Raw genomic sequence first — 26,771 nt, forward strand, 5'->3', positions numbered from 1 at the left:
GGCTAACATATAGATGGTGTTAGCCTGAACTCCCACTGGTACCAAACTCTCCCAACAATTAAACTCTGCTTACTCACTTAACACAATATTAATTAAAGAAAAAATCTCCTGTGCCATTTTGTGGGATCTATTACCTTGTGTCGTATCTGCCGGTTCCCTGTTGCAGAGAAGGCCTGTGTGTTTTTACATTCTCACTCTAGACAGCTGCATACAAGTGCTTAGCACATAGGAGTAAAATTCCTCTCTCTGCTATATCAGAGGAGGCATGTCTGCAGGAAGGAATGTCAGACAAGTGTGTTCAATGCCCTGTGAAGAGTTTCCCCCCCGATTCCCATTGACTTCAGTTTTACTAGGGCTCCTTGATGCCACACTTGGTCAAATGCTGCCTTGATGTCAAGGGCAGTCACTCTCACCTCACCTCTGGAATTCAACTCCTTTGTCCATGTTTGGACCAAGGCTGTAATGAGGTCGGGAGCCAAGTGGTCCTGGCGGAACCCAAACTGGGCATCAGTGAGCAGGCTATTGGTGAGTAAGTGCTGCTTGATAGCACTGTCGATGACATCTTCCATCACTTTGCTGATGATTGAGAGTAGACTGATGGGGCAGTAATTGGCCAGATTGGATTTGTCCTGCTTTTTGTGGACAGTACATACCTGGACAGTTTTCCACATTGTCGGATAGATGCCAGTGTTGTAGCTGTACTGGAACAGCTTGGCTAGAGGCGCGGCTAGTTCTGGAACACAAGTCTTCAGCACGATAACCAGGATGTTGTCGGGGCTCACAGCCTTTGCTGTATCCAGTGCGCTCAGCCGTTTCTTGAAATCACATGGAGTACTACATTAAAGGTGATATATAAATACAAGTTGTTGTTGTTGTAGTAGCTTCTATGTATTTCTGTAGGATGGACTGCAATATTTGGTTATTTGTCATCAGAAAATTCTTTGCAAAACCTCTCTCTGAATGTTTTATACTTCTTGTTTCAGTCATTAAAGATGTGTGCGCATCGACTCCTTGCTGGAACGGTGGGACCTGTCACAGTGCTGTTGGTGACTACAACTGCACTTGTAGGACAGGCTATAGCGGCAGGAGCTGTGAGATCGGTAAGGCCAGCATAACCGGATGTAATTATTGAAGTTCAGTACCCAAACCTAGAGTGGGTTGACAGATGTTTACACTAACACTGACAGGTGTTGAATGTTTAAAGGGGAGCTGTAGTGTTATTGAAAGCCCAGAGATCAGAAAGTCACCAGATCCCAGAGATTCATCCAAACTCCTTATTAAATGGCAGCTATTTCGCCCCATTGATTGCTGGGTTTCTGTGTGGAGCTCTACCCTTGATTCAGATATTAAGCATAGAATAGATTTTATTAATAGCTCCATAATCCTCAGTCCTATTTCTCAACAGATCTGATCCAGCTCCTTTTCAAAGGTGCCAGTTGACCACCAATCACGTCCCTTTCCTTTCTGTTTTCCTGTCTTTGTTATCTGGTTTCCTAACTAGTATCGCCCAAGCCTCTTTTCACAGTTCCAACACCTGCGCTCCCAAAGTCCCGTCCCACCTCACTGACCTATAGGGCAGCAATATCAAACCTACCAATATACTGGATCCTGAGGACTAACCAGCTCAGGTTGTTAAACACCAAATCCAACAGCCTCTGCTCTAGCATCTGCCAAACATGTGTGACCACCATCACTGAATTAGTTTGTATTTTCATCTTTTCCCTTCAGGTTACCCCTGAGCTACCCATCCAAGCTCATTGATGAGATTCCCCCATATTTAGTTATATTTATGGGGTACGGTAGCACAGTGGTTATGTCACTGGGCTAGTAATCCAGAGGCCTGGACTAATGATCCAGAGACGTGAGTCCAAATCCCACCACGGCAGCTGGGGAATTTAAATTCAGTTAATTAAATAAATCTGGAATAAAAAGCTAGTGTCAATAATGGTGACCATGAAACTACCAGATTGTTGTAAAAAAATGCATCTGGTTTACTAATGTCGTTTAGGGAAGGAAATCTGCCGTCCTTACCTGGTCTGGCCTATATGTGCCTCCAAACCCACAACAATGTGGTTGACTCTTAACTGCTCTCTGAAATGGCCGAGCGAGACACTCAGTTGTAACCAACTGCTACAAAGACTGCAGCGGTTCAAGAAGGCGGCTCACCACCATCTTCTCAAGGGCAATCAGGGATGGGCACTAAATGCTGGCCACAGCCCAGGATCAAATAAAAAAAAATATTTAGCACATAATGTTCTGTATCCCAGTTTATCTCCAAAACAGCTCCTTGCATCTAGCTCAGTTGTTGGTCTATAGCAATTCCTCACCATGTTCTTCATGAAAGGTCCTGGGAGTCAGGGTGATGGTGCTCATGGCCACTGCCACTTACATGAGCAAGAGAGTGAGCCGATTAACTAGGGCCCACAGCAGGTAGCAGGATCTCCACATCAGGCTCGGGAAAGTAAGCTCCCCAGTGTTGCTACCATTATAATTCCATTCTACCACTGACCACTTTAATCTACTGCAGGTCTTTCAATCCTGAAGTAACACCAGCTCTCCGACCCTTCCCTGCCCCAACCCACGAGATCCCTGGCACAACTAAACCAATCGCTGGCAGCACCAACACTATGTCCCACATTACAACAGTGACTCCACTTCAAAAGTATTTCATTGGCTGTAAAGCGCTTTGAGACGTCCGGTGGTCGTGAAAGGCGCTACAGAAATGCAAGTCTTTATTTGCTTGCCCAGCGCTATGTAAATTGAGCCGCCCGGGGCTTCTGTGGGAGTGTACGTCATGACAAGCCCCTGTCCAGATCTCGGATTCGGGAGGAGTGGGGGAGGGCCCCCAGAGCTTGAAGCCCATTGAGTCTAATGTCGGTAGTGGAAGTACTCTTGCCTCTAGTCAGAAGGTCGTGGGTTCAAGTTCCATGTGCTGCTTTATATTGGCAGTGTCATTATATTTGAAACTGAAATATTGAGAAAGCTAGTGTCAGTCTCTGTGTCCTTATACAAACCATGTGATTCCATTTTGAATTTTAAATTCTTTTGTTGCTCCTGAATTGCTAATACCAATACAACTTCCTAAATAAATTTCATAATAACCTTATCTTAGCAGAAAGTGATAAATGTGCATCCAGCCCGTGCAAGAATGGAGGATGGTGCCACAACAATGCCATGCAGTATAAGTGTTCCTGTGAGACTGGCTATCATGGTCTAAATTGTGAACTTGGTAAAGTACCTCCAATACTGTAAGTCTTGCCAGCTTTGGCCGTCTAATAGATTACAAGTACAGAGGCCGAGTAGTTTTTTAAAACATGAATGAATTCTTCTTGCATCAGTGGGATGATTTATACAAACAGGTTCTGCCCGGCTGCGAGAGAGACGCTCACTCACTCCAGAAGTCTCAAGCTGTCAATGTTACTAACACTGCCGACCATTTTCAATTTCCTTCCCCACTTGGTCAAAGCTTATAGAAGGACTGGAAACTTAAAGCAACTGTGGGGAAATTCTGGGGCTGTGATAGATGTGACAAGGGAGTCTACCCACTACTGGAGGGAGCAACATACACTGATGGACATTGATAGTAACAATTAAGCTAAAAAACAAAGGGCATTGATAGTAAACAACATTGGGCATTGACAGTAAAAAATGATGGATATTGATAAATGATGGGTATTGATTGTAAAAGTGATAGGTATTGATTGTAGAAAATGATGCCAATTCATAGTAAAAAAAATGATGGGTATTGACAGTAAAAAAAATGATGCTTTGATTGTAAAAACTGGTGAGAGGAAAACTACATGGACCTTGGTCTGTTTTCATCCAACAATTCCTGAGGTACCCATGAAAACGTAGCCTCCATTGGCACTGCTGGCTCCTTCAACATTGCAACGTGAAGCTCAGTGACTGAGGGAACTGCACCATCATGGTGGAGTTAGCAAGGGTAACCAATACTGTCTGGCTGCTTTTTATAGAGTAGAATCATAGAACTCACTGCACAGAAGGAGGCCATTCGGCCCGTCGTGCCCGTGCTGGCTCTTTGAAAGATCTGTCGTGCTCAGTCCCACGCCCCCACTTTTTGTCCCTAACCCTGTCAGTTCCTCATCCTCAGGTACCGGCCAACTCCCTTTAAAATTATTGATGGAATCAGCTTCCACCACCTTCTCAGGTCGAGGGTTCCAGATCCTGACAACTCTGAAAAAATTTCTCCTCATCTCCTCTCTAGATGTTTGGCCAATGGTTATTGACCCACTCACCGGAGGGAACAGCCTTTCTCTATCAACACCTCTCATCATCTTGAAAAACTTAACCTTCTCTGTTCCAAGGAGAACAGTCCGAACTCTTCCAACCTCTCCTCATAACTGAAGTCCCTCGTCCCTGGTAACATCCTGGGAAACCTCCTCTGTACCCTCTCCGAGGCCTTTACATCTTTCCTGAAGTGTGGGGCCCAGAATTGTCCACAATACTCCAGCTGAGGCCTAACCAGTGATTTATAAAGTTCCAGCATGATCGCTTTGCTTTTAAATTCTATTCCTCTATTTATAAACCCCAGTAACCCATTTGCGTTTTTTAGCCACCTGATCAACTTGCCCTGCCACCTTTAAGGGTTTATGTATGTGGACACCAAGGTCTCTCTGCTCATCTACACTTTTCAGAATCCTGCCATTTATAGTAAACTGTCTTTCCATATTAGGCCTCCCAAAGTGCGTCACTTCACACTTCTCCACATCGAACTCCATCTGCTGCGCTTCTGCCCATTTCACCCTCCTGTCTGTGTCATCCTGAAGTCTACAACTATCCTCATCACTGTCTACTATGTTGTCAAGTTTCGTATCATCAGCAAAGTGTATAATGCTGCTCCTACACCCAAGTCTAGGTCGTTTATAAAAATTGAAAAGACCCAAAACTGACCCTTGGGGAACACCACTGCAAACCACCTCCCAGTCTGAAAAACCTCCATCCACCACCACCCTCTGCTTCCTGTCACTGAGCCAATTCCCTATCCATACCGCCACTTTCCCCTTAATTCCATGTGCTTCCATCTTCTTAATAAGCCTCCTGTGGGGCACTTTGTCGAATCCTTCTGAAAGTCCATATACACAACATCTACTGCACTACCTTGATCAACCTTCTCTGTTACTTCATCAAAGAATTCAAGCAAGTTCGTCAGACCCAATTTGCCTTTAACAAATCCACGCTGGCTTTCCTTAATTAACCCATGCTTTTCCCAATGAAAGTTTATTTTATCCCTGATAATGGTTTCCAATAACTTCCTCACTACCGACGTTAGGCTGACTGGCCTGTAGTTTCCTGGTTTATCCCTCTCCCCTTTCTTGAACAGTGGTATAACATTAGCAACCCTCCAGTCCTCCGGCACTACCCCTGTATCCAATGAGGATTGAAAGATTGTGACCAGAGCCTCTGCTATTTCTACCTTTGCTTCTCTCAGCAACCTAGGATGTATTCCATCCGGACCAGGAGACTTACCATCTTTCAGTAATGCTAATCTTTTTAATACAACTTTTCTATCTATTACTATCCTGTCCTTAACTTCTCTTTCCTCTTTCAGTGTAACCTTCACACCATCCACTTCATTTGTGAAGACAAATGCAAAGTATTCATTTAATACCTCTGTGAGGACTTCCCTTTGAGTCCTTAATAGGCCCAATTTTTTCACTAACTAACCGCTTACACTTTATGGGGGTGATTTTGGACGAATACTTTAGTTGCTAAATAGGTAAAGAGGTGGGCAAGATGGGGTCTTAAGCTGCAACGCCAGTTTAGCCTGCGTTTAGTGCAAGGCTCCATCTTGGTAAAGGAGTTGAAGCCAGTGCTAGAAACGTAGGCCCGGAGGATCGTTAAGGGTTGATTGACAATAAATTGCCTGCTACCACTCATTAAAGAGGCTGCACGTCATTCTGGTGGATAACACTTCATTTAACGACATCTCCTAACAGTGACCAGCTGAACAAGAGTAAGCAATTGATTGCTGAGTATGTCGAGCGCTAATTAAAGCCACGCCCAGCTTTCAATGTTTCACTTGCTGATTGACATCGACTGAGATGTCTCCAGATGAGCTCTGGAAGGATCCCGAGGCAAAAAGGTTGTGGATGGCAGTGAATTTGACAGCCACTGGTAAAGCGCGGCCAGCAGGTCCAGTTGGCAGTAGGTCTTGTTCCAGCAGGATGCAAATGTCTGCCAGCACCTGACACAACACTCTGAGCCTCCTGAGACACTGGTGTTCTGACATGTCAAGGAAGCTTATCCTCTTCCTGTAGACCCTGTGTGCCGGGTATGGCCTCCTGCGAGCAGCACCTCTCTCCTGATCCACTCTCTCCTGTGGAGCTGCAGGTCTGTGAGCAGCAGGCTGCTGCTGGAGCTGCTTCTCCTGGAGCTCCTAGTGGTCATCTTGGTCGTCATCTGAGGTCCAAAGTATCGCAGCGGAAGCAGCACCCATGCTGATATGATAGGTCAGAGCTCAGACCTCCAAATTGTGTAAAGTAACCTCTCCGCACAAGTACTGTGAACAAACCCTTTCACACAAGCAGGTAAGAAAGCAGCTGTGAGTACCCAGTGCTTACTGGCATATTTCCCCATCATGGCTTCAGCCCCTCAATTCCGCTGTGTTCTCACCTTGCTTTCACTGACGAGATCCAGGACGCCCGGAAAACCCGTGGAGCCAAAGTTAAGCTGCAAAACCCACGTTAATATCGCTGTAATTGAGTGAGTAACATTCAAATTGACAACCCACCTCTCCTGGGGGATTTGCTCGCAGGCAGACTAACGTGCTGCAGTAAATGTGGAAGTCGGCGGGTTGGAGCCGGCTTCCCGACGCGCTCGCATTTTTCCTGGATTTCACCCCCCCACCTTAACCCAAACCCACGCGCTCATCCAAGTTAAAATTACCGCCAATGGGAGTCAGTTATGACATCTCAGGGGCATTCACCAGAATGGTTAGTTTGTCCAGGAATTTCCTTGGGAATCTCTCACTGCATCACCGTACGTTCGGCTGAACCTGAGCTACGGAGGTGGAGAAGTCCGGACGCTTGCCTTTAATCTCATTGCCCAGTTAGGGAGGAGAGGTAGCCAGTTTTATAGACATTATTAAAACAAGGCACTGTGGCCCCAACTCCAGGCTGGAAGCTAAATAATGCAGGAGTTTGCAGAGAAGTCTGAGAGAATGATAATGAAAAAAATAGGATTATATCACCTTAAAAAAGACGATGAAACCATGAGTGGCCTTAGCTCATCAGCATTTATAAGTAGTCTTGATGAGAGGGCAAATTTTACCGGAGTGTGGAGTGAAGGCGTGTGTGAAATGCAATCATCTTATTATAAACTTCCTCTTTTTCCTAATCATATTTGATTTAAATATTCTAACAGCATTGTAAAAGTATCCTTATCTTTAGTCTTCCTTTAGTTTTCATCTTCAGGTGTTAGAATTGCATAGAAACATAGAAAAATAGGAGCAGGAGTCGGCCTTTCGGCCCTTCGAGCCTGCTCCGCCATTCAATATGATCATGGCTGATCCTCTATCTCAATACCATATTCCCCCTCTCTCCCCATACCTCTTGATGCCTTTTGTGTCTAGAAATTTATCTATCTCCTTCTTAAATATATTCAGTGACTTGGCCCCTACAGCCTTCTGTGGTAGAGAATTCCACAGGTTCACCACCCTCTGAGTGAAGAAATTTCTTCTCATCTCTGTCCTAAATGTCCTACTGTAGGAGTCTCTGCACTCCTAGCAAAGAATCTATGAACTCACTGGAAGTTAACAAACTGAGTTTAATGTATTAAAACTTTACAAAACAAGAAAATGCAGGAGAAGCTCTAAACAGGTCTTTTCTCTATCACTCCACACGAGGACTGGCTGGCCACGCCCTCTACCTCTGACGTCATGACGCCATCACGTTTCCCGCCGTTGGGGACGTCACACGACCCACGTAATGACGTCATCGCGTCAGATCGCGATTTTGTCGATCTAGCTCTGTTTAACCAGAGCCAACATTGAAAGGTAATAAACATGATTAAAGACAATTATACAAGTCACTGTGAGAGTCTCTTAGTGGCTTTGCCACATACGCCCCCCCAGAATTGTCTTTAACGAAAAGAGTCAATCGCTGAGGAGGTCGGACAAGTCTGTTGGACCAACTCCTAAATTCCCGGAAGCGCCAATCGCCATCGTGGCCGCGGGGGAGGTACCGGGACCGGCGTGCTTGACTCGTGGCGGTCTATTCGACGGTCTGGTAACGAAACTGCACGGTGGGCGGCAGCAGCGGGCCTTCGGTCCGAAACGAGCATGGTAGTAGCAGTAACCGGTCAGCGGCGGCGCCGTGGTTGGGGCCGGGGCCGGGGCCGGGCTCCTCGTGGCGGGGCATTGCGCGAGGGCGCAGTACTGTTGCCGGACCGCGTAAATCTTATCCGCCTCTTCAGCGAGCGCAACGCAGTCTGCGGTTTCTGCTCGGGCGAGGGCCGCCTGGACTTGCTCGGGGAGTTGAGTAAGGAACAGCTCACGAAAGAGAAAGCACTGGGGCTCGGACCCCAGGAGAGTCAGCATATGACTCATAAGCTCCGAGGGTTTGGAGTCACCTAACCCTGGTAGCGTCAGTAAACGGTGAGCGCGCTCCGCTTTGGTAAGACCAAATACCTGCAGCAATCGTGTCTTGATGGTGACATACTTGTCAGCATTCGGGGGACTCTCCAGAAGGCTGATGATTCTCGACGCTGTCGGGCTCTCGAGGACGGAGACCACGTGGAGATATCTGGTCTGGTCCTGTACGATGTTGCGGAGCTCAAATTGTGCCTCGGCTTGCACAAACCAAGAGGCCACCTGTTGTTCCCAGAACTGGGGGAGCTTCAAGGCCACTGCATTGGCCTCCATTACTGGCCCGTTCTCTGTGTTCACCGCGAAAAACGATCGCGAGGATTCGGGGTCACCAATGTAGGAGTCTCTGCACTCCTAGCAAAGAATCTATAAACTCACTGGAAGTTAACAAACTGAGTTTAACGTATTAAAACTTTACAAAACAAGAAAATGCAGGAGAAGCTCTAAACAGGTCTTTTGTCTATCACTCCACACGAGGACTGGCTGGCCACGCCCTCTACATCTGACATCATGACGTCATCACGTTTCCCGCCATTGGGGACGTCACATGACCCACGTGATGACGTCATCGCGTCAGATCGCGATTTTGTCGATCTAGCTCTGTTTAACCAGAGCCAACATTGAAAGATAATAAACATGATTAAAGGCAATTATACAAGTCAATTCAATTCAATTCAATTCAAATCGCTTTATTGGCATGATAAGGTACATCACTGTGAGAATCTGTTAGTGGCTTTGCCACATTACCCCATATCCTGAGACTGTGACCCCTCGTTCTCGACCCCCCAGCCAGGGGAAACATCCTCCCTGCATCCAGTCTGTCAAGCCCTGTCAGAATTTTATACGTTTCAATGAGATCCCCTCTCATTCTCCTAAACTCTAGTGAATACAGGCCTAGTTAACCCAATCTCTCCTCATATGACAGTCCTGCCATCCCAGGAATCAGTCTGGTGAACCTTCGCTGCACTCCCTCTATGGCAAGTATATCCTTTCTTAGGTAAGGAGACCAAAACTGCACACAGTACTCCAGGTGTGGTCTCACCAAGGCCCTGTACAACTGTAGTAAGACATCCTTGCTCCTGTACTCAAATCCTCTCGCAATGAATCCTCTCTCATTTTACACTGTTGTTCAAATCTTTCATTTGAACAGATGGAAAATTGCCTGTGATTCCCAACGTAAATTTCCAAACTGCAAGTGTAAACATTGCCCCGTAATGTGTTCGCTGAAGATTTTTAGGGCATAGAAATGACCACAATCTCGAGGGCAGTGGCATGCCTGGTAAGCATCATGATAGCCATATCATTATGGGATATGGTAGTGTAGTGTTTATGTTCCTGGACTAATAATCCCGGGTGAGTTCAGATCCTACACTGGCAGTTTGAGAATTTTACTTTGGTTTTAAAAATCTGCTCTCAGTAGAAGTGATCATGAAGCTGTCGGATTGTCATGAAGAAACAAATGGTTCACTGATGTCCTGTAGGGAAGGAAACTTGCCGCCCTTGCCCAGTCTGTGCTATATGTTCCACACTTGACGTGGTTAACTCTTAACTTGCTCTCTGAAGTGGCCTAGGATTCCACTCCTAGCTACCAGCCAATGTTCCCTCTAATTTGCGGTCCCAGCATGCGGTCCCTTCAAATCTGCTGCTCCCAGCAGCGGCAGCTGGTGAGCAGCCTGTGCGGGACCTCCCGGTTAACACCTTGAGGGGGGGAAATATTGCCACCAGTGATTCACGATGAGGGCCCACCGCCACCACCTTCTCGGGGCAACTGGGCATGGACAATAAATGCCGGCCTTGCCAGCGACGTCCACATCCCGAGAATTATTTTTTTTTAAAGAATCCTGCTTGTGCCCACCTTCCATGGAAGTCAGCTTTCACACGGGAGCTGCAGATTGCGGTTACCCTGCAACAAAACAGAGAGCCAATGGAAGAGTTCCATTTCCTGTACGTTTAAAGCTCTTAGCCCATTGCTGGAGAACGTTAGGCCAGAACAGACCAATCACATTACAGTTACACTTGATAAAACAGCACAAGAGGACCACTGGCTGAAGGTGATACACACCTGACACTAACTTGCCTTACAATGATTATTTCATGGCTAACACTTTGCTTTGTTCAGTGCTGTAGTACAGGTTGATTATTAGAATGCTGGATTTGTGCACATGCGTAGAGGGTTTTACCTTCGAGCCTCCTGCACCTGGCTATCACAAGTGCCCATGTTATTCTGGAGAGTGCGATGTCATGAAGAATCTGAGGGGACAGTTAGTGACTTTTTACAATTTAAATTTTGATCTTCATACTTCAAATAATTATTAATAGATTTCAATACAGAAATCGATTTATATATTAGCCAGTGTAGAGAAAAGATAAATGATATCACCGCCACTTTCAGGGGGCGTTTTCCTTGTGGCCTGATAGGTCAATCTGTCGTTCGATCATTGTGTATGTAGACGGATGGGTTTGACCAACTCTTTGAATTTCAGGTCCCAATGACTGTTCATCGCATGGACAAACCTGCGACCAATTCTGTAAGTTACAATACGGCACCTATGTCTGTTACTGCGCCCAAGGATATAAACTTGGAGAAGATGAAAGGAGCTGTATTCCTGAAGGTAAATATTAGATATTAATGTCCTGTACTTCATTCCATTTGATAGATTTTTTTAAATATTCTTTCATAGGATCTGGGTGTTGCCGGCAAGGCCAGCATTTATTGCCCATCCCTAATTGCCCTTGAGAAGGTGGTGGTGAGTCACCTTCTTGAACTGCTGCAGTCCTTGTGGTGAAGGTACTCCCACAGTGCTGTTAGGGAGGGAGTTCCAGGATTTTGACCCAGCGACGATGAAGGATCGGCGATATACTTCCAAGTCAGGATGGTGTGTGACTTGGAGGGGAACTTGGAGGTGTTCCCATGCGCCTGCTGCCCTGGTCCTTCTAGGTGGTAGAGGTTGTGGGTTTGGGAGGTGCTGCCGAAGAAGCCTTGGCGAGTTGCTGCAGTGTATCTTGTAGATGGTACACACTGCAGCCACAGTGCGCCGGTGGTGGAGGGAGTGAATGTTTAAGGTGGTGGACGGGGTGCCGATCAAGCGGGCTGCTTTGTCCTGGATGGTGTTGAGCTTCTTGAGTGTTGATGGAGCTGCACTCATCCAGGCAAGTGGAGAGTATTCCATCACACTCCTGACTTGTGCCTTGTAGATGTTGGAAAGGCTTTGGGGAGTCAGGAGGTGAGTCACTCGCCGCAGATCAGTGAAGACCCCAGGCCTGGAGAAGTGGGAAAGTGCCAGCAGCTAGATACCTGCAGCCACACATTGCAGCCTCAGTGCAACTACACCCCTGTGCCAATGTCTGAATGGTTGAATAATCCCCAAGTGAAAAGGCTCTGAGCCTGCTCCATTTAAAGTCCTCCAACCTGAAGGTGCAGCCTCACCGATCTCTATGGACAGCTTCCAAAGGCCAGTTGCCAAACAGGCGACTGTTCAACATTTACCCAGAAAATTATGCAGAGGTGTTGTGATGTTACCACTGCAACATTTCAATCCCATTGATTCATTCATTCAAATATGTCTGCTTGTTTTGGACAGGATCTGGCCGTTCCTATCCATTTAGTCCCAGCACATCCAGGTCATGTGCAGAAGCAGTGGAGGCCCATCATTCTGAGTCTCCAGTTTCGTATCTACAATGCCCTGGGATCCAGCCTGCACAGACCACGAGAGGCAGGAACATCAGTGGCTCAGGAACCTGTGGTGAAACAAACTAACCAGAAATGTGCTGCTCTGAATGATCAGTTCAGAACGTTCCTGGCGGTCTACTCGCCCAGCGCCAGTGCAGCCCAGAGGAACCCACCCATCCGAGCCCCAAGGGATCCACTGAGATCCACAGAGGGCTCATGAGGTTGCTCACTCTGGTTGGTATATTCCTGGAGGTATCATCACATGACTTCCAACTGCCCTGCCCAGTCAAACAGCCTTTTCTCCCCTCTCCAATATCTTTATAGATAATAAATGATGAACGTGTTCAAAGAAAGTAGAAAAAAAAAACACCATTTTCTAAATGCACCTATGATTTCTCCCCTGTGTAACTTGCAGAAGTGTCCAGGACGGCAGTCCGTGCCCACCTTTAATTCCTGGAGACTCTGGGAGAATCCTGGAGTGTTGACAACCAGGCTTACAAGGTGGAACTGGCAAAGTAGCATTAACTGCCTTCTCTGAATGTGATATTTACACTGTGATATCAACTCGGAGCTCCACGCAGATGCGGAGCTGGGTACTGATGGTGTAGATCACCTGTCTCTGTGCCCAGGTATGGCTGGGGTCTCTAGTTGGGATTGTGCTGGCTGCGCACTGCCCTATTTCACCGTGCGCCCGTTATCTTTGCCTACTCTGAATGGCACATTTCCCAATTCGGTTTCTCCTGGGTGGGGTCCGTGCTGCAGATTGGAGCCTCGGGCGCTCCATTTCCCAGCTGTTAAATGAGCTGCTCTGAAAATGATGCGTGTCACATGCCCAGATCTCCAGGAGGTGCCACTGGTGGGCAAGCTCCCCGCCCAGAGCGTGAAGTCAGAACGTAGTCGTGCTGTGTTGGTGACAGCACTGACCTGGGGTGAAGATGCAGTGTAATTTCAGGGCCATTGTTTAAAAGTCATGAGGGGTCGGGACAGAGTAGAGAGGGAGAAACTGTTCCCATTGGCGGAAGGGTCGAGAGCCAGAGGAGACAGATTTAAGGTGATTGGCAGAAGAACCAAAGGTGACATGAGGGGAAAAAAATGTTAATCGGCGAGTGGTAAGGATCTGGAATTCACTGCCTGAAAGGGTGGTGGAGGCAGATTCAATCGTGGCTTTCAAAAGGCCCTATGCAACTGGATCCTGGACTTCCTGACGGGCAGACCCCAGGTGGTGAAAATAGGCAGTAACACCTCCTCAACACTGATCCTGAACATGGGAGCTCCCCAGGGTTGTGTGCTCAGCCCCCTTCTGTACTCCCTGTTTACTCACGATTGCGTAGCCACGCACAACTCCAACTCCATCATCAAGTTTGCTGATGACACTACCGTTGTAGGCCTGATCACAGATGGCGACGAGACAGGCTACAGGGAGGAGGTAAGAGCCCTAGCAGAATGGTGCAAGTACAACAACCTCTCCCTCAACATCAGCAAAACAAAGGAGATGATCGTGGACTACAGGAAGTGGCAGGGGGAGGGACACACCCCAATCTACATCGAAGGGGCTGAGGTGGAGAGGGTCAGCAGCTTCAAATTCCTGGGTTTATTCATTACGGGGGACTTAACGTGGTCCCATCACATCGACGTCGTAACGAAGAAGGCATGCCAACGCCTGTTCTTCCTCAGGAGACTGAAGAAATTTGGAATGGCCCCCCAGATTCTCACCAACTTCTACCGGTGCACCATCGAGAGTATCCTGTCCGGCTGCATCACTACCTGGTATGGCAACTGCACCGCCACAGACCGCAAGGCTCTACAGATGGTGGTGAAAGCTGCACAACATACTATAGGAATTAAACTACCTGCTGTCCAGGATATCTACCCCGAGAGGTGCCAGGGGAAGGCCCTGAGAATCATTAAAGACGCGAGCCACCCCAGCCACAACCTCTTCGCCCTGCTCCCGTCCGGTAAGAGATACCGAAGCATACGGTCTCGTACCAGCAGGTTTCGAAACAGCTTCTACCCCCACGCCATAAGACTCATGAACTAATAATTTATTATTATTTATTACTGTTGTCTTATTTATTAATACTGTATTTCTATTAGTATTTTTATCATTGTTATGGTGTATTTATTCCAATGTTGGGAGGACTCGTAAAAATCAACATTTCATTGTGCAGTACACACGTCTGCTGCATATATGACAAATAAAATTGAATTGAATTGAATTGGAATTGGATAAGCACCTGAAGGAAAAAAATTTGCAGGCTACGGGGAAAGGGCGGGGGAGCGGGACTAGCTGAAGTGCTCTTGCAGAGAGCTGGCATGGGCTCGATGGGCCAAATGGCCTCCTTCTGTGCTGCAACCATTCTATGATTCTATGATTGCTACAATTCTAACCCCATCACTGATTCTTCTGTGTTGATCAGTGCCTTATCCGTGTGGGAAGGTGTTGGTCCCTTCGTCGATTGATGATACAGATTTGCTCCTCAGGGCGATCGATGGTGACCAACAGTGTAGGAGGGGTGAATACCCTTGGCAGGTGAGGATCTACTGTACAATAAGGCGCTGTGACACTTACATTATGAGCCATGTTCTGGTCACTGCACACTTGCCCTCTAGATGGCCAGGGGCAGGGCAGTGTCCTGTTCCCAAACCTGTGTACATCTCGCCCTGTGGAACCCGTGTACATCTCGCCCTGTGAAACCCGTGTACATCTCGCCCTGTGAAACCCATGTACATCTCGCCCTGTGAAACCCGTGTACATCTCGCCCTGTGAAACCCGTGTACATCTCACCCTGTGAAACCCGTGTACATCTCGCCCTGTGAAACCTGTGTACATCTCGCCCTGTGAAACCCGTGTACATCTCGCCCTGTGAAACCCATGTACATCTCGCCCTGTGAAACCCGTGTACATCTCGCCCTGTGAAACCCGTGTACATCTCGCCCTGTGAAACCCGTGTACATCTCGCCCTGTGAAACCCGTGTATAGCTCGTCCTGTGAAACCCGTGTACATCTCGTCCTGTGAAACCTGTGTACATCTCGCCCTGTTCCCAAACCCGTGTACATCTCGCCCTGTGAAACCTGTTAAGTCTGTGTGTTAAATTGCGAATTACTACACAGACCACAAGAGTAAACTTTAACAGGACTTTACTATTCGAAGGTCAGGGCGGAACTGCCCAATAAATCCTTACACAGCACTTATATACCGGTGTGGTCACCACCGGTATTACAGTATACAGCAGCCAAGATAAAGTAGTGCAACCCTTAAAATAGTTCTCTTAAAGGTGGAACGTTACATACACTACAATCCTCCCTTTTTAGGTTAACAGTATATATTCCCATTAAACATAACATCATAACATATATACACAACTTCATGTAAAAACAGTTCACAGATTCAGTCTCTCTGGAGGCTTCCTGACTCGGTCCGGATAACGCCTCGGTGGTGTAGTAGTTTTCGGTGGTGTAGTAGGTTCTTCTGGCAAGGTCGATTCGGCTTGAATGCCAGTGTCAGGTTCATCTGATTCCAGTATTACCGGATCGGAGGTAGATACTATGGGCATCTCTGCTTCAACATTAGGCGTATAGAGTTGTGGAGTAGGTTGGCCCTTTTCGGATGACTCTATGATCTGGTCAACATGGCGCCTTATTATGCTTTCACCAATGTCCACGGTATACATCAGCGGTCCTAGCCGTTTGCAAATAGTTCCAGGCTGCCATTTCTCGGTACGGTAGTCCCGGGCCAAAACTTGTTGACCTATCTGGAAGGTTCTAGTTGGCCTTTCATTCATGCCTTGAAATTGCCGGTTCTCTACGTCCCTTCTGATGTTTGGCTTGATCAAATCCAGCCGGCATCTTAGTCTTCTATTGAAAAACATCATGGCGGGAGTTTGGTTTGTGACCACATGTGTTGCATTCCTGTACGCCAACAAGAAGTTATCTACCTTATGTTGTAGATTTATGTCTTCATTACCCATGGCCTTTATGGCCTTCTTGAAGGTCTGAACAAACCTTTCAGCTAATCCATTGGTGGCGGGATGGTATGGGGCGGACGTGTAGTGCTTAACCCCATTGTTTTTTAAGAACTTCCTGAATTCTTCGGACACAAACTGCGGTCCATTATCAGAACAGATCTGTTCCGGCAGCCCATTCCTGGCAAATATGGTCCTCAATACTGTGATGGTTTTTTCCGTGGTGGTGGAGGACATCTTTATTACTTCCGGCCACTTGGAGTATGCATCCACCGCGATTAAAAACATTGAGTCCATGAATGGACCAGCAAAGTCGATATGTACCCTTTGCCATGGAGACGAGGGCCACTCCCATGGATGCGGAGGAGCTTGTGGAGGGGCGTTTTGGACCTTCTGGCATCCTAGACAGCTCTTGGTCATTTCTTCGATGTCTCCATCGATACCTGGCCACCACACAAACGCTCTGGCTAGGTTCTTCATTTTCACTCCACCCAGATGCCCCTCGTGAAGCTCCTTTAGCACTTTATGCTGGAGTTTGGGTGGAATCACCACTCTGGATCCACACATCAAAGTTCCTCGGCACACTGACAGCTGTTCTCTTCTTTGCGAAAATGCTGGCAACATTGGTTCGCCATGTGCTGGCCATCCCTTCACCGTTAAATCGTAGACTCGTGAGAGAGTCGGGTCATTTCTTGTTTCCTTTTCGATCGTAGAATTTGTTACTGGTAGACATTCCACTATGGTTGAGTGGAACATCTCCACTGGATCCACTGTAGGCGCCTCTTCTACCGTTGGCAACGGTAGGCGCGATAACCCGTCAGCATTCCCATGCTGTTTTGATCCTTTGTATTCGATGTCATATTGGTGTGCCCCTAGGAAAATGGACCACCTCTGTAGCCTTTGCGCTGTCATAGTGGAAACGGCCTTGTTAGGGTTGAATATGGATACCAACGGCTGGTGGTCTGTCAGCAGTGTAAACTTCTTGCCCTGCAGGTAATGATTGAATTTCTTTACTCCCCACACAAGGCTGAGAGCCTCCCTATCTATCTGAGCATAGTTGCGCTCAGCGGAGGTCAATGATCTGGATGCAAATGCGACTGGCCTTTCCGAGCCATTTGGCAACTTGTGTGAGAGTACTGCTCCAATACCATAAGGGGAAGCATCACAAGCTAGACGAAGAGGTAGCGTTGGGTTGAAGTGAGCCAACACTTCCTCAGAGGTGATCAATGCCTTGCTTTTGCGAAAGGCCTTCTTACAGTCCTCGCTCCACTTCCATGGTACTTCTTTCCGCAACAGAGCATTCAGCGGGTGCAGCACCGTGGATAGATTTGGCAGAAACTTATGGTAATAGTTAATCAACCCCAGAAACGACCTCAACTGGGATACATTTTCCGGAGCGGGGGCCTTCACAACAGCTTCGATCTTGTCAGGTGACTTGTGCAGCCCCTCCTGGTCAATGACATGACCACAGTACGAGATCCGTTTCTGGAAGAACTCATTTCTGGCGATTAACTCGAAGGCCATATTCCTTCAACCTGGTGAGCACCAGTTTCAAATTTGCGAGGTGTTCCTCCTCGTCCTCTCCTGTAATCAGGATATCGTCCAAGTAACACTGAGTGCTTGGAATTCCCTGTAAGACCTGCTCCATGGCCCTCTGCCAAATTGCTGGAGCCGAAGCCACTCCAAAAACCAATCTATTATATCGATACAAGCCTCTGTGCGTGTTGATTGTGAGATACTGGCGCGACTCTTCCTCAACTTCCATCTGTAAGTACGCTTGCGCCAGGTCTATCTTGGTGAAGTGTTTCCCACCAGACAATGAAGCAAAGATATCCTCAATCCGCGGAAGCGGATATTGCACCGTGTGAAGCACCGGATTAACTGTGATCTTGAAGTCTCCGCAGATGCGGACTGTTGTGTATGTAATATGTGTGCTACTTGAACCTATGGACAGGACTGCACTACTTGTAGGGCGTAGTGATACGCAGTACCACTCCTGGCCTACAAGTAGTGCAGTCCTGTCCATAGGTTCAAGTAGCACACATATTACATACACAACACGGACCTTTCCCGGTTCCCCTGGCTTGTTACTCGATGGATGCTTCATGACGGGAACAATGGGCGTGGCCCACTCACTCCAGTCCACCTTAGACAGTACCCCTGAACGTTCAAGCTCTTCCAGTTCAGCCTCCACCGCAGGTCGTATCGCATAAGGTACTGATCTGGCTTTGAAAAATGTTGGGTTTGCATGTTCTGCAATCTTGATTTTTGCATTAATTCCTCTCAGTGTTCCCAGTCCCTGTTGGAATACCTCTTTAGCCTCATCCAATATTCTGGACAATCGTTCAGGTTTGACATCTTTCTTTCCGGAATCTACCGTTATTGCGTTTAGGGAGTGCCAGTCCATATTTATTTTCCTGATCCACTCCCGTCCCAGAAGTGGTGGACCTCCCTCGGGTAGTACATATATGTCCATTCCTTGGTGTTCTTTGCCCTTGTGTATCACCTTGACTTTTATCTTTCCGATGGGGTATACTTTTTGCCCCGTGTATGTCTGCAATACTATCTTCGTGTCCCGTAGGGGAATATGTTTGAATAACTTTTTGTAATCTTGCTTATTCATGACCGTCAACGCTGATCCGGTGTCCAATTCCATCTTCACTTGGACTTCTGCAATCTGCAGTGTGACCCAGATAGTTTGTCGGTGAGTTTCCTTACTCACATTGTGAATTCTCAGACTACCCAGTTCCTTGCTGTTGGAGTCTGAGTCCGAATTCTGTTCATCCGAACTCTTCACAGCCACCCTATGTACCTTTCTGTACTTTTTCTGCGGTGACTTTTTGTTGCTGGTCTTCTTTCCTGACCGGCATACTTTAGCTATGTGACCAAGCTTGCCACATTTCCTACATTCCTGGTTTTTAAACCAGCATTGGTTCTGATCGTGTGTTGTCTTCCCACAACGATAACATTTCGTTGTACCCGAAGCCATTTGATCTACGCTGAGTACCGCTGTCTTCAGCTGCATTTCCGCAGTGCCTCTCGCTGCGGCTTCGTGCGATGCTGCAATAGTGACAGCCTTATCAAGTGTAAGATCATTCTCTTCGAGCAGTCGCTTTTGTGTTCCTTCCTTCGACAACCCACACACGAACTTGTCTCTCAGTGCCTCTGTCAGATTTTCCCCAAACTGACAGTATTTCGCTAGCCTACGCAGTTCAACCATGTACTCCGCGTTTCTTTCCTCTTTCAGTTGCGTTCTCGCATAAAATTTAAATCGTTCCGCCAACATCAGCGGCGTGGGGTTCAAATGATCCTTCAGGACAGCAACAATATTAGCGAAAGTCTGATCCGCCGGTTTAGCTGGTGATAGAAGATGCTTCAATAGCCCGTATGTCTTCGCACCCATTGAGTTTAGTAAGGTTAGTGCTTTATCATCATTTGATATTTCATTTGCCTTACAATATATCTCTATGCGTTCTACATATGTGGCCCAATCTTCCACCTCGGGATCGAAATCGTTGGTGTTACCACGCTTAGGCATCTTCGCAATCTTTTTGAGAAACAACAACGAAATTTTTCTTTAACTTTTTTTTTTCAAAAATGGCGGTTTCCCGCGCTTGTCTTCTTCCCCGCCTCCGAAAATGGCGGTTTCCCGCGCTCGCACGGTCTCCCTCGCTCGCTCGGTCTCGTTCTCCCTCGCTCGCTCGGTCTCTTCTCTCTCCCGCTCGCTCAGTCTCCCTCGCTCGCTCGGCTCTGTCTCTCCCGCTCGCTCGGGCTCTGTCTCTCCCGCTGGCTGTAACGGCGATTGCCGTATTGCTGCGTTCGCCCTCCCCAGCGGTTTCCAATCGCGCCTCCCAGCCCCTCATGCAGTCCGGTCCTTTGTTTTTTTAAAATTATTTTCTCCCGCGCAAGCGGTTCTCGGTCGCTGCGCCTCGCGGCCTCGGTAGCTGCCCGGCCTCTTTTCTTTTTACCGGTTGGTCGAGCTTGCTCTCGACGCTGCTGCGTCTCCCAGCCCGCTTGCAGCCCGGTCTCTCACACCGGCTGCGTTTGCCTGCACCGCGGCTTCCGTGCCTTATGCTGCCCAGTCTCAGCGCCTCTGGTCCCGACTCCTGTCCGGCTCTTTTTCCCCCGGCCGTGGTCGAGTTCTCCGCCCTTATATCCTCCGTTTTTCCCTCCCCTACTTCACAGTCAACGTGACTGACTCGCTGTTCGTCGCTGATCGGCTTACCCACCACCGTGATAGAAGGGATGATCCTGCCTGTTGCTGATGGAAGGCTTCGTGTTAGAGTTCTTCCATTGCTCTGCAGACCCGAGTCTTCTCTCAGCAGGATGACGAGGGCGGATGCCTCCTCTCGACGCCCGTTAAACTGCCTTGGATCGTCTCTGCCGCAGGGTAAGATCGTCTTCGTCGCCACTGTTAAGCCTGTGTGTTAAATTGCGAATTACTACACAGACCACAAGAGTAAACTTTAACAGGACTTTACTATTCGAAGGTCAGGGCGGAACTGCCCAATAAATCCTTACACAGCACTTATATACCGGTGTGGTCACCACCGGTATTACAGTATACAGCAGCCAAGATAAAGTAGTGCAACCCTTAAAATAGTTCTCTTAAAGGTGGAACGTTACATACACTACAAAACCCGTGTATAGCTCGTCCTGTGAAACCCGTGTACATCTCGCCCTGTGAAGCCCGTGTACATCTCGCCCTGTGAAACCCGTGTACATCTCGCCCTGTTCCCAAACCCGTGTACATCTCGCCCTGTGAAGCCCGTGTACATCTCGCCCTGTGAAACCCGTGTACATCTCGCCCTGTGAAACCCGTGTACATCTCGCCCTGTGAAACCCGTGTACATCTCGCCCTGTGAAACCCGTGTAGATCTCGCCCTGTGAAACCCGTGTACATCTTGCCCTGTGAAACCCGTGTACATCTCGCCCTGTTCCCAAACCCGTGTACATCTCACCCTGTGAAACCCGTGTACATCTCGCCCTGTGAAACCCGTGTACAGCTCGCCCTGTGAAACCCGTGTACATCTCGCCCTGTGAAACCCGTGTACATCTCGCCCTGTGAAACCCGTGTACATCTCGCCCTGTGAAACCCGTGTACATCTCGCCCTGTGAAACCCGTGTACATCTCGCCCTGTGAAACCCGTGTACAGAGAAATAAAACTGCTTCGCACATGTCTGGTGGTCTTGCATTGTAGACAGAGGACCAAACCCCGCCACCCCTCCCCCAACTGTTTCTCTAACACCTGCATTCCCAAAGGCCTGTGCACGTTGCTTCAGTTATACAAGCCTCACATTTTCACGTTGCATCTGTTCAGACCACTAAACTAACTGAAGTTTATATAACCAAATCAATTTTACTTTCATGTACATTTTCCAAATTATCACAACAATTTCAAAGCCTACCCACTACTACTTCTTACCAACTTTCCTCACTAGCTCCTGCTCCTAACCTGTCACTGCGAGGAAATATTTCTTGAGTGACAGAAGGTTGAGGCAAGTCTCACCTCAGTGAATCTGCTGTCCCTGAGGGTCCTATTTCCCATGTGCTGGCACTGGAAGAGGCTGGGCCCTGGTCTAAAGCGCCCTCGCGTGCTGGCACTGAAAGGGGACATTAAGGAAGTGGGCTCATTGTCACTCTGAGAGACAGTAACATCTGTTGTCACTCCCTGTAGCCCACAGGTGCTGGGCGCAGGCTCTGAGGGACTACTGGTGGGTGAGAGAAAAGACTCAATAGTCCTAATGAAGTCTTGGAAGACCTATGAATTTCTGACTCATGACATTGGCCATGATTATCCCACCATTCCCATACATTGACCTGTCTTCCAGCTGCTCCCCATTTCCACCAGGATGTCCTACGCAATGAAACCCGTGTACATCAGGTGGACCACTGGTTTGTCCTAGGCCCGGCTGGGATTCCAACCCTCGATGCCCAACCAGAAACCCGGTCTTAAACAATTCTAACTTGCGGAGTTTCTGGGTTAAGCTGGTTTGTATGTTTCTGCCATAGGTGCTTTTAAAACGTGACGATGAAATATTCTGCGGAGGTGCCATTCTAAATCAGGACTTTGTGCTAACCTCGGCTGACTGTGTGAACCAGCTGCATTCCTTCACTGTCGTCTTGGGTGAGTTCCTTCAATTTTAGTTTCTGTGTCTTCTGAAATTAAATTAGAATTGGATGAAAAAGTGACATTGAAGTTATGTTTTTTTCTCTCCTTAAAGCATTGCCTCAAACTAGGCTCCACCCATAGGCATCAGATCTCCACTGCCCGTTGTTCATTAGTGAGCCTAAACAGTGAGCCTTGGCAAGCTATTTAACCATGAGGGCAGCACTGTCCTCACCAGCAGCCTCATATGAGCAGGAAGACTGACAAGCAGCAGGAACTGTGGCAGATATTTGTCCCCTGTACCCACAGACCACCAACTGAGGCTCTGTATACTGCCGGCTGAATTAGAAGATTATGCTGAGGGTGAGATGAAGTAAGGTGGGAGGAGGCTTATATGGATCATGAGCACTGGATAGGCCTGTTGGGGCGAATGGCCTGTTTCTGTGCTGTAAATTCTATGTAATTCTATGAATTTACTGCTTTAATATTTACATACGAACATACGAATTAGGAGCAGGAGTCGGCCACTCGGCCCTTTGAGCCTGCTCCGCCATTCAATAAGATCATGGCTGATCCGATTACTCCACATTCCCACCTACCCGATAACCTTTCACCCCCTTGCTCACCAAGAATCTATCTACCTCTGCCTTAAAAATATTCAAAGACTCTGCTTCCACCGCCCTCTGAGGAAGAGAGTTCCAAAGACTCACGACCCTCTGTGAGAGAAAATTTCTCCTCATCTCTGTCTTAAATGAGCGACCCCTTATTTTTAAACAGCGACCCCTAGTTCTAGATTCTCCCACAAGAGGAAACATCCTCTCCCCATCCACCCTGTCAAGACCCCTCGGGATCTTATATGTTTCAATCAATTTCTGTAATTTATACACAGTTTATAAGTTAAGAACACAAGAAATAGCAGGAGTAGGCCATACGGCCCATCGAGCCTGCTCTGCCATGTAATAAGATCATGGCTGAACTTCTACATCAACTCCACTTTCTCCATATCCCTTGATTCCAAAAATCTATCGATCACTGTCTTGAATATACTCATCGACTGAGCCTCCACAGCCCTCTGGGGTAGAGAATTCCAAAGATTCACCACCCTCTGAGTGAAGATATTTCTCACCATCTCAGTCCTAAATGGCCGACCCCTTATCCTGAGACTGTGACCCCTGGTTCTAGACTCTCCAGCCAGTGAAAACAACCTCTCAGCATCTACCCTGTCAAGCCCTCTAATAATTTCAATGAGATCACCTCTCATTCTTCTAAGGACGCGACTGCTGCCAACGAACCGGAAGCTGTGTAGAAGCATTTTGCGCGTGTGCGCTTCTGGCTCGCTATGGGAGCGGGCTGGTTAAAAATAAATTAAAAGTGCCGGGGAGGGAACGAGCTCTGGGGTAAACACCAGGGAGGGAGTGAGCTCTGGGGGTAAATGCCGGGGAGGGGGCTCTGGGGGTAAATGCCGGGGAGGGAGCGAGCTCTGGGGGTAAATGCCGGGGAGGGAGCGAGCTCTGCGGTAAATGCCGGGGAGGGAGCGAGCTCTGGGGGTAAATGCCAAGGAGGGAGCGAGCTCTGGGGGTAAATGCCAAGGAGGGAGCGAGCTCTGGGGTAAATGCCGGGGGAGGGAGCTCTGGGGGTAAATGCCGGGGAGGGAGCGAGCTCTGGGGTAGATGCCAGGGAGGGAGCGGGTTCTGGGGGTAAATGCCAGGGAGGGAGCGAGCTCTGCGGTAAATGCCGGGGAGGGAGCGAGCTCTGGGGTAAATGCCGGGGAGCGGGTTCTGGGGGTAAATGCTGGGGGAGGGAGCTCTGGGGGTAAATGCTGGGGTGGGGGCTCTGGGGGTAAATGCCAGGGAGGGAGCGGGCTCTGGGGGTAAATGCCGGGGAGGGAGCGAGCTCTGGGGGTAAATGCCGGGGAGGGAGCGGGCTCTAGGGGTAAATGCCGGGGAGGGAGCGAGCTCTGGGGTAAATGCCGGGGAGGGAGCGAGCTTGGGGGGTAAATGCCGGGGGAGGGAGCGAGCTTGGGGGTAAATGCCAGGGAGGGAGCTCTGGGGTAAATGCCAGGGAGGGAGCTCTGGGGTAAATGCCAGGGAGGGAGCGAGCTCTGGGGTAAATGCCAGAGAGGGAGCGAGCTCTGGGGGTAAATGCCAGGGAGGGAGCTCTGGGGGTAAATGCCGGGGTGGGAGCGAGCTCTGGGGTAGATGCCAGGGAGGGAGCGAGCACTGGGGGTAAATGCCGGGGAGGGAGCTCTGGGGGTAAATGCCGGGGTGGGAGTGAGCTCTGGGGGTAAATGCTGGGGAGGGAGTGGGTTCTGCGGGTAAATGCCAGGGAAGGAGCGAGCACTGGGGGTAAATGCCGGGGAGGGAGCCGGGCTCTGGGGGTAAATGCCGGGGAGGGAGCCGGGCTCTGGGGTAAATGCCGGGGAGGGAGCTCTGGGGTAAATACCAGGGAGGGAGCGAGCTCTGGGGGTAAATGCCGGGGAGGGAGCGGGCTCTGGGGGTAAATGCCGGGGAGGGAGCGAGCTCTGGGGGTAAATGCCGGGGGGGGAGGGAGCGAGCTCTGGGGGTAAATGCCGGGGAGGGAGCGGGCTCTGGGGGTAAATGCCGGGGAGGGAGCGGGCTTGTGTAAAGAAAACCAGAAACGTCACACTTCCGGTTCCACATTAATGCGCAGTGCGCTTCTGCGCAGCTTCCGGTCGTTGGCAGCAGTCACTCTGTTCTTCTAAATGCCAGAGAATATCGGCCCATTCTACTCAATCTCTCCTCATAGGACAACCCTCTCATCCCAGGAATCAATCTGGTGAACCTTCGTTGCACCGCCTCTTAAGCAAGTATATCTTTCCTTAGGTAAGGAGACCAAAACTGTACACAATACTCCAGGTGTGGTCTCACCAGGGCCCTATATAATTGCAGCAAGATTTCCTTACTCTTATACTCCATCCCCATGTAATAAAGGCTAACGATGCATTTGCCTTCCTAATTGCTTGCTGTACTTGTATGTTAACTTTAGCTCCCCAATATATTGTTTGAAGTATCTGAGGTGTACGTTCAAACATTGTATTGTTTTAATTTGAAAATGATAGCTATCTTTGTTCTGCCCCAATGCTAACACTAGACAGGAGCTACACATCCCAGGTAATTTGCTCCTGTTCAGACAGGAGAGTTCTCCCGGTATCCTGGCCAGTATTGTTCTCTCAACCAACACCTCCTAAAACAGATTATCTGGTCAGGTATCTCATTTCTGTTTGTGGAACCTTCCTGTTTCCCGACAAGTGACTACACTTTAAAAATAATTAATTGGCTGTAAAGCACTTTGGGAGGTTCTGAAGTTGTGAAAGGCTCTATACAAATACAAGTTCTGTCTTTCCTATTATGTGCCAGAACAATATCTCATTTAAAAATTGAAATTGTATTATTTCTGCAGGCTGAAAATCTATTTTGTCCTTTTTAATAGGAGAGCACAACGTGGAAGTAGATGAAGACATTGAGCAAACACTCAACATCAGTCGAATACACATTCATTCAAGGTACTCCCAGGCTACCTTTGAGAATGACATTGCACTACTGGAGCTAGAGACACCAATTGAGTTCAACAACTACACCATCCCCATCTGTCTTCCCCAGCCAGATTTTGCCGACTTCTTTTTGATGAACTCTGAATATGGGGCCACGAGCGGATGGAAACTGAAACAAGGACGCGTTGAACAGCCAGTTCTACTTGGTGTCCCATATGTCCCTTATATCGAACATGCCAAATGTGACGGGCTGCTGCCTTTTCCCATTGTACGGCGAATGTTTTGTGCAGGGTTCGAAGAACTAGCAGATCCACTGTGTTATTTAACCAGAGGAAGTCCCTTTGTCACTAGGCATAAGGGTGTGTGGTATTTGACAGGCATGAGTTTAGGAGGAAGAGAATATGACTGTAACGTGATACCAGTTTACACAAAAGTATCAAGATACATAAATTGGATTAAAAAGATAATGGGCCAGTCACTCTCAGGTCACTAGATGTGCACCCAACATAACAAGCTAACATTACTTCAGGATATATTTTTGTCACCAATGTTCCCAGAGACGGAGATAGAGGAATAGAGAATTGAGCTGGCATTCTTGAAAAAAAGTGATTAAAAATATTATTATTTTACTGAATCAAGTTCTACCTCTTCCCTAATTCTAACTCCGTGTGGGCATTTACAGAAAGAAAAAAAATAGATGTTCAAGCTTGGAAATAGGAACTAGTTTAAACCATTCCAGAAAATATGCAGCGCTGTTGATGAAATGATAAAGAAAAGAAAGACTTGCATTTATATAGCGCCTTTCACGACCGAACGTCTCCGAGCGCTTTACAGCCAATGAAGTACTTTTTTTTTTTACGTGTAGCCACTATTGTGATTGAAAAATGATTTAACGAGCAGATGGAATGGAAC

General features: G+C 48.1%; 1 protein-coding gene across 3 annotated transcripts in view; it reads left to right on the forward strand.

Annotated features, from left to right (window-relative positions):
• The window catches only part of LOC147107268 (coagulation factor X-like), a 38,264-nt gene extending 11,771 nt beyond the window's left edge, over positions 1–26,493 (forward strand). Inside the window, exons 4-10 of one of the 3 annotated variants that reach the window (XR_015080759.1) lie at positions 984–1,100; positions 3,113–3,229; positions 11,089–11,217; positions 14,693–14,805; positions 22,252–22,366; positions 22,464–22,721; positions 25,799–25,882. Coding sequence is in view for 2 of the 3 variants with exons in the window: in XM_086006134.1 (XP_085862260.1) it covers positions 984–1,100; positions 3,113–3,229; positions 11,089–11,217; positions 14,693–14,805; positions 22,252–22,366; positions 25,799–26,352 (1,145 nt within the window). In the remaining variant the exon portion in view is untranslated. Of the gene's footprint in view, positions 1–983; positions 1,101–3,112; positions 3,230–11,088; positions 11,218–14,692; positions 14,806–22,251; positions 22,367–22,463; positions 22,722–25,798 lie in introns of all 3 variants that reach the window. The other 2 variants (XM_086006134.1, XM_086006135.1) reach the window with 2 other exon arrangements.
• The last annotated feature ends 278 nt before the right edge of the window (positions 26,494–26,771 follow it).

Source organism: Somniosus microcephalus, chromosome 14 (genome assembly GCF_052327205.1).
Source record: "Somniosus microcephalus isolate GS21.2 chromosome 14, FLI_Smic_1.0, whole genome shotgun sequence".
Lineage (NCBI taxonomy): Eukaryota > Metazoa > Chordata > Chondrichthyes > Squaliformes > Somniosidae > Somniosus > Somniosus microcephalus.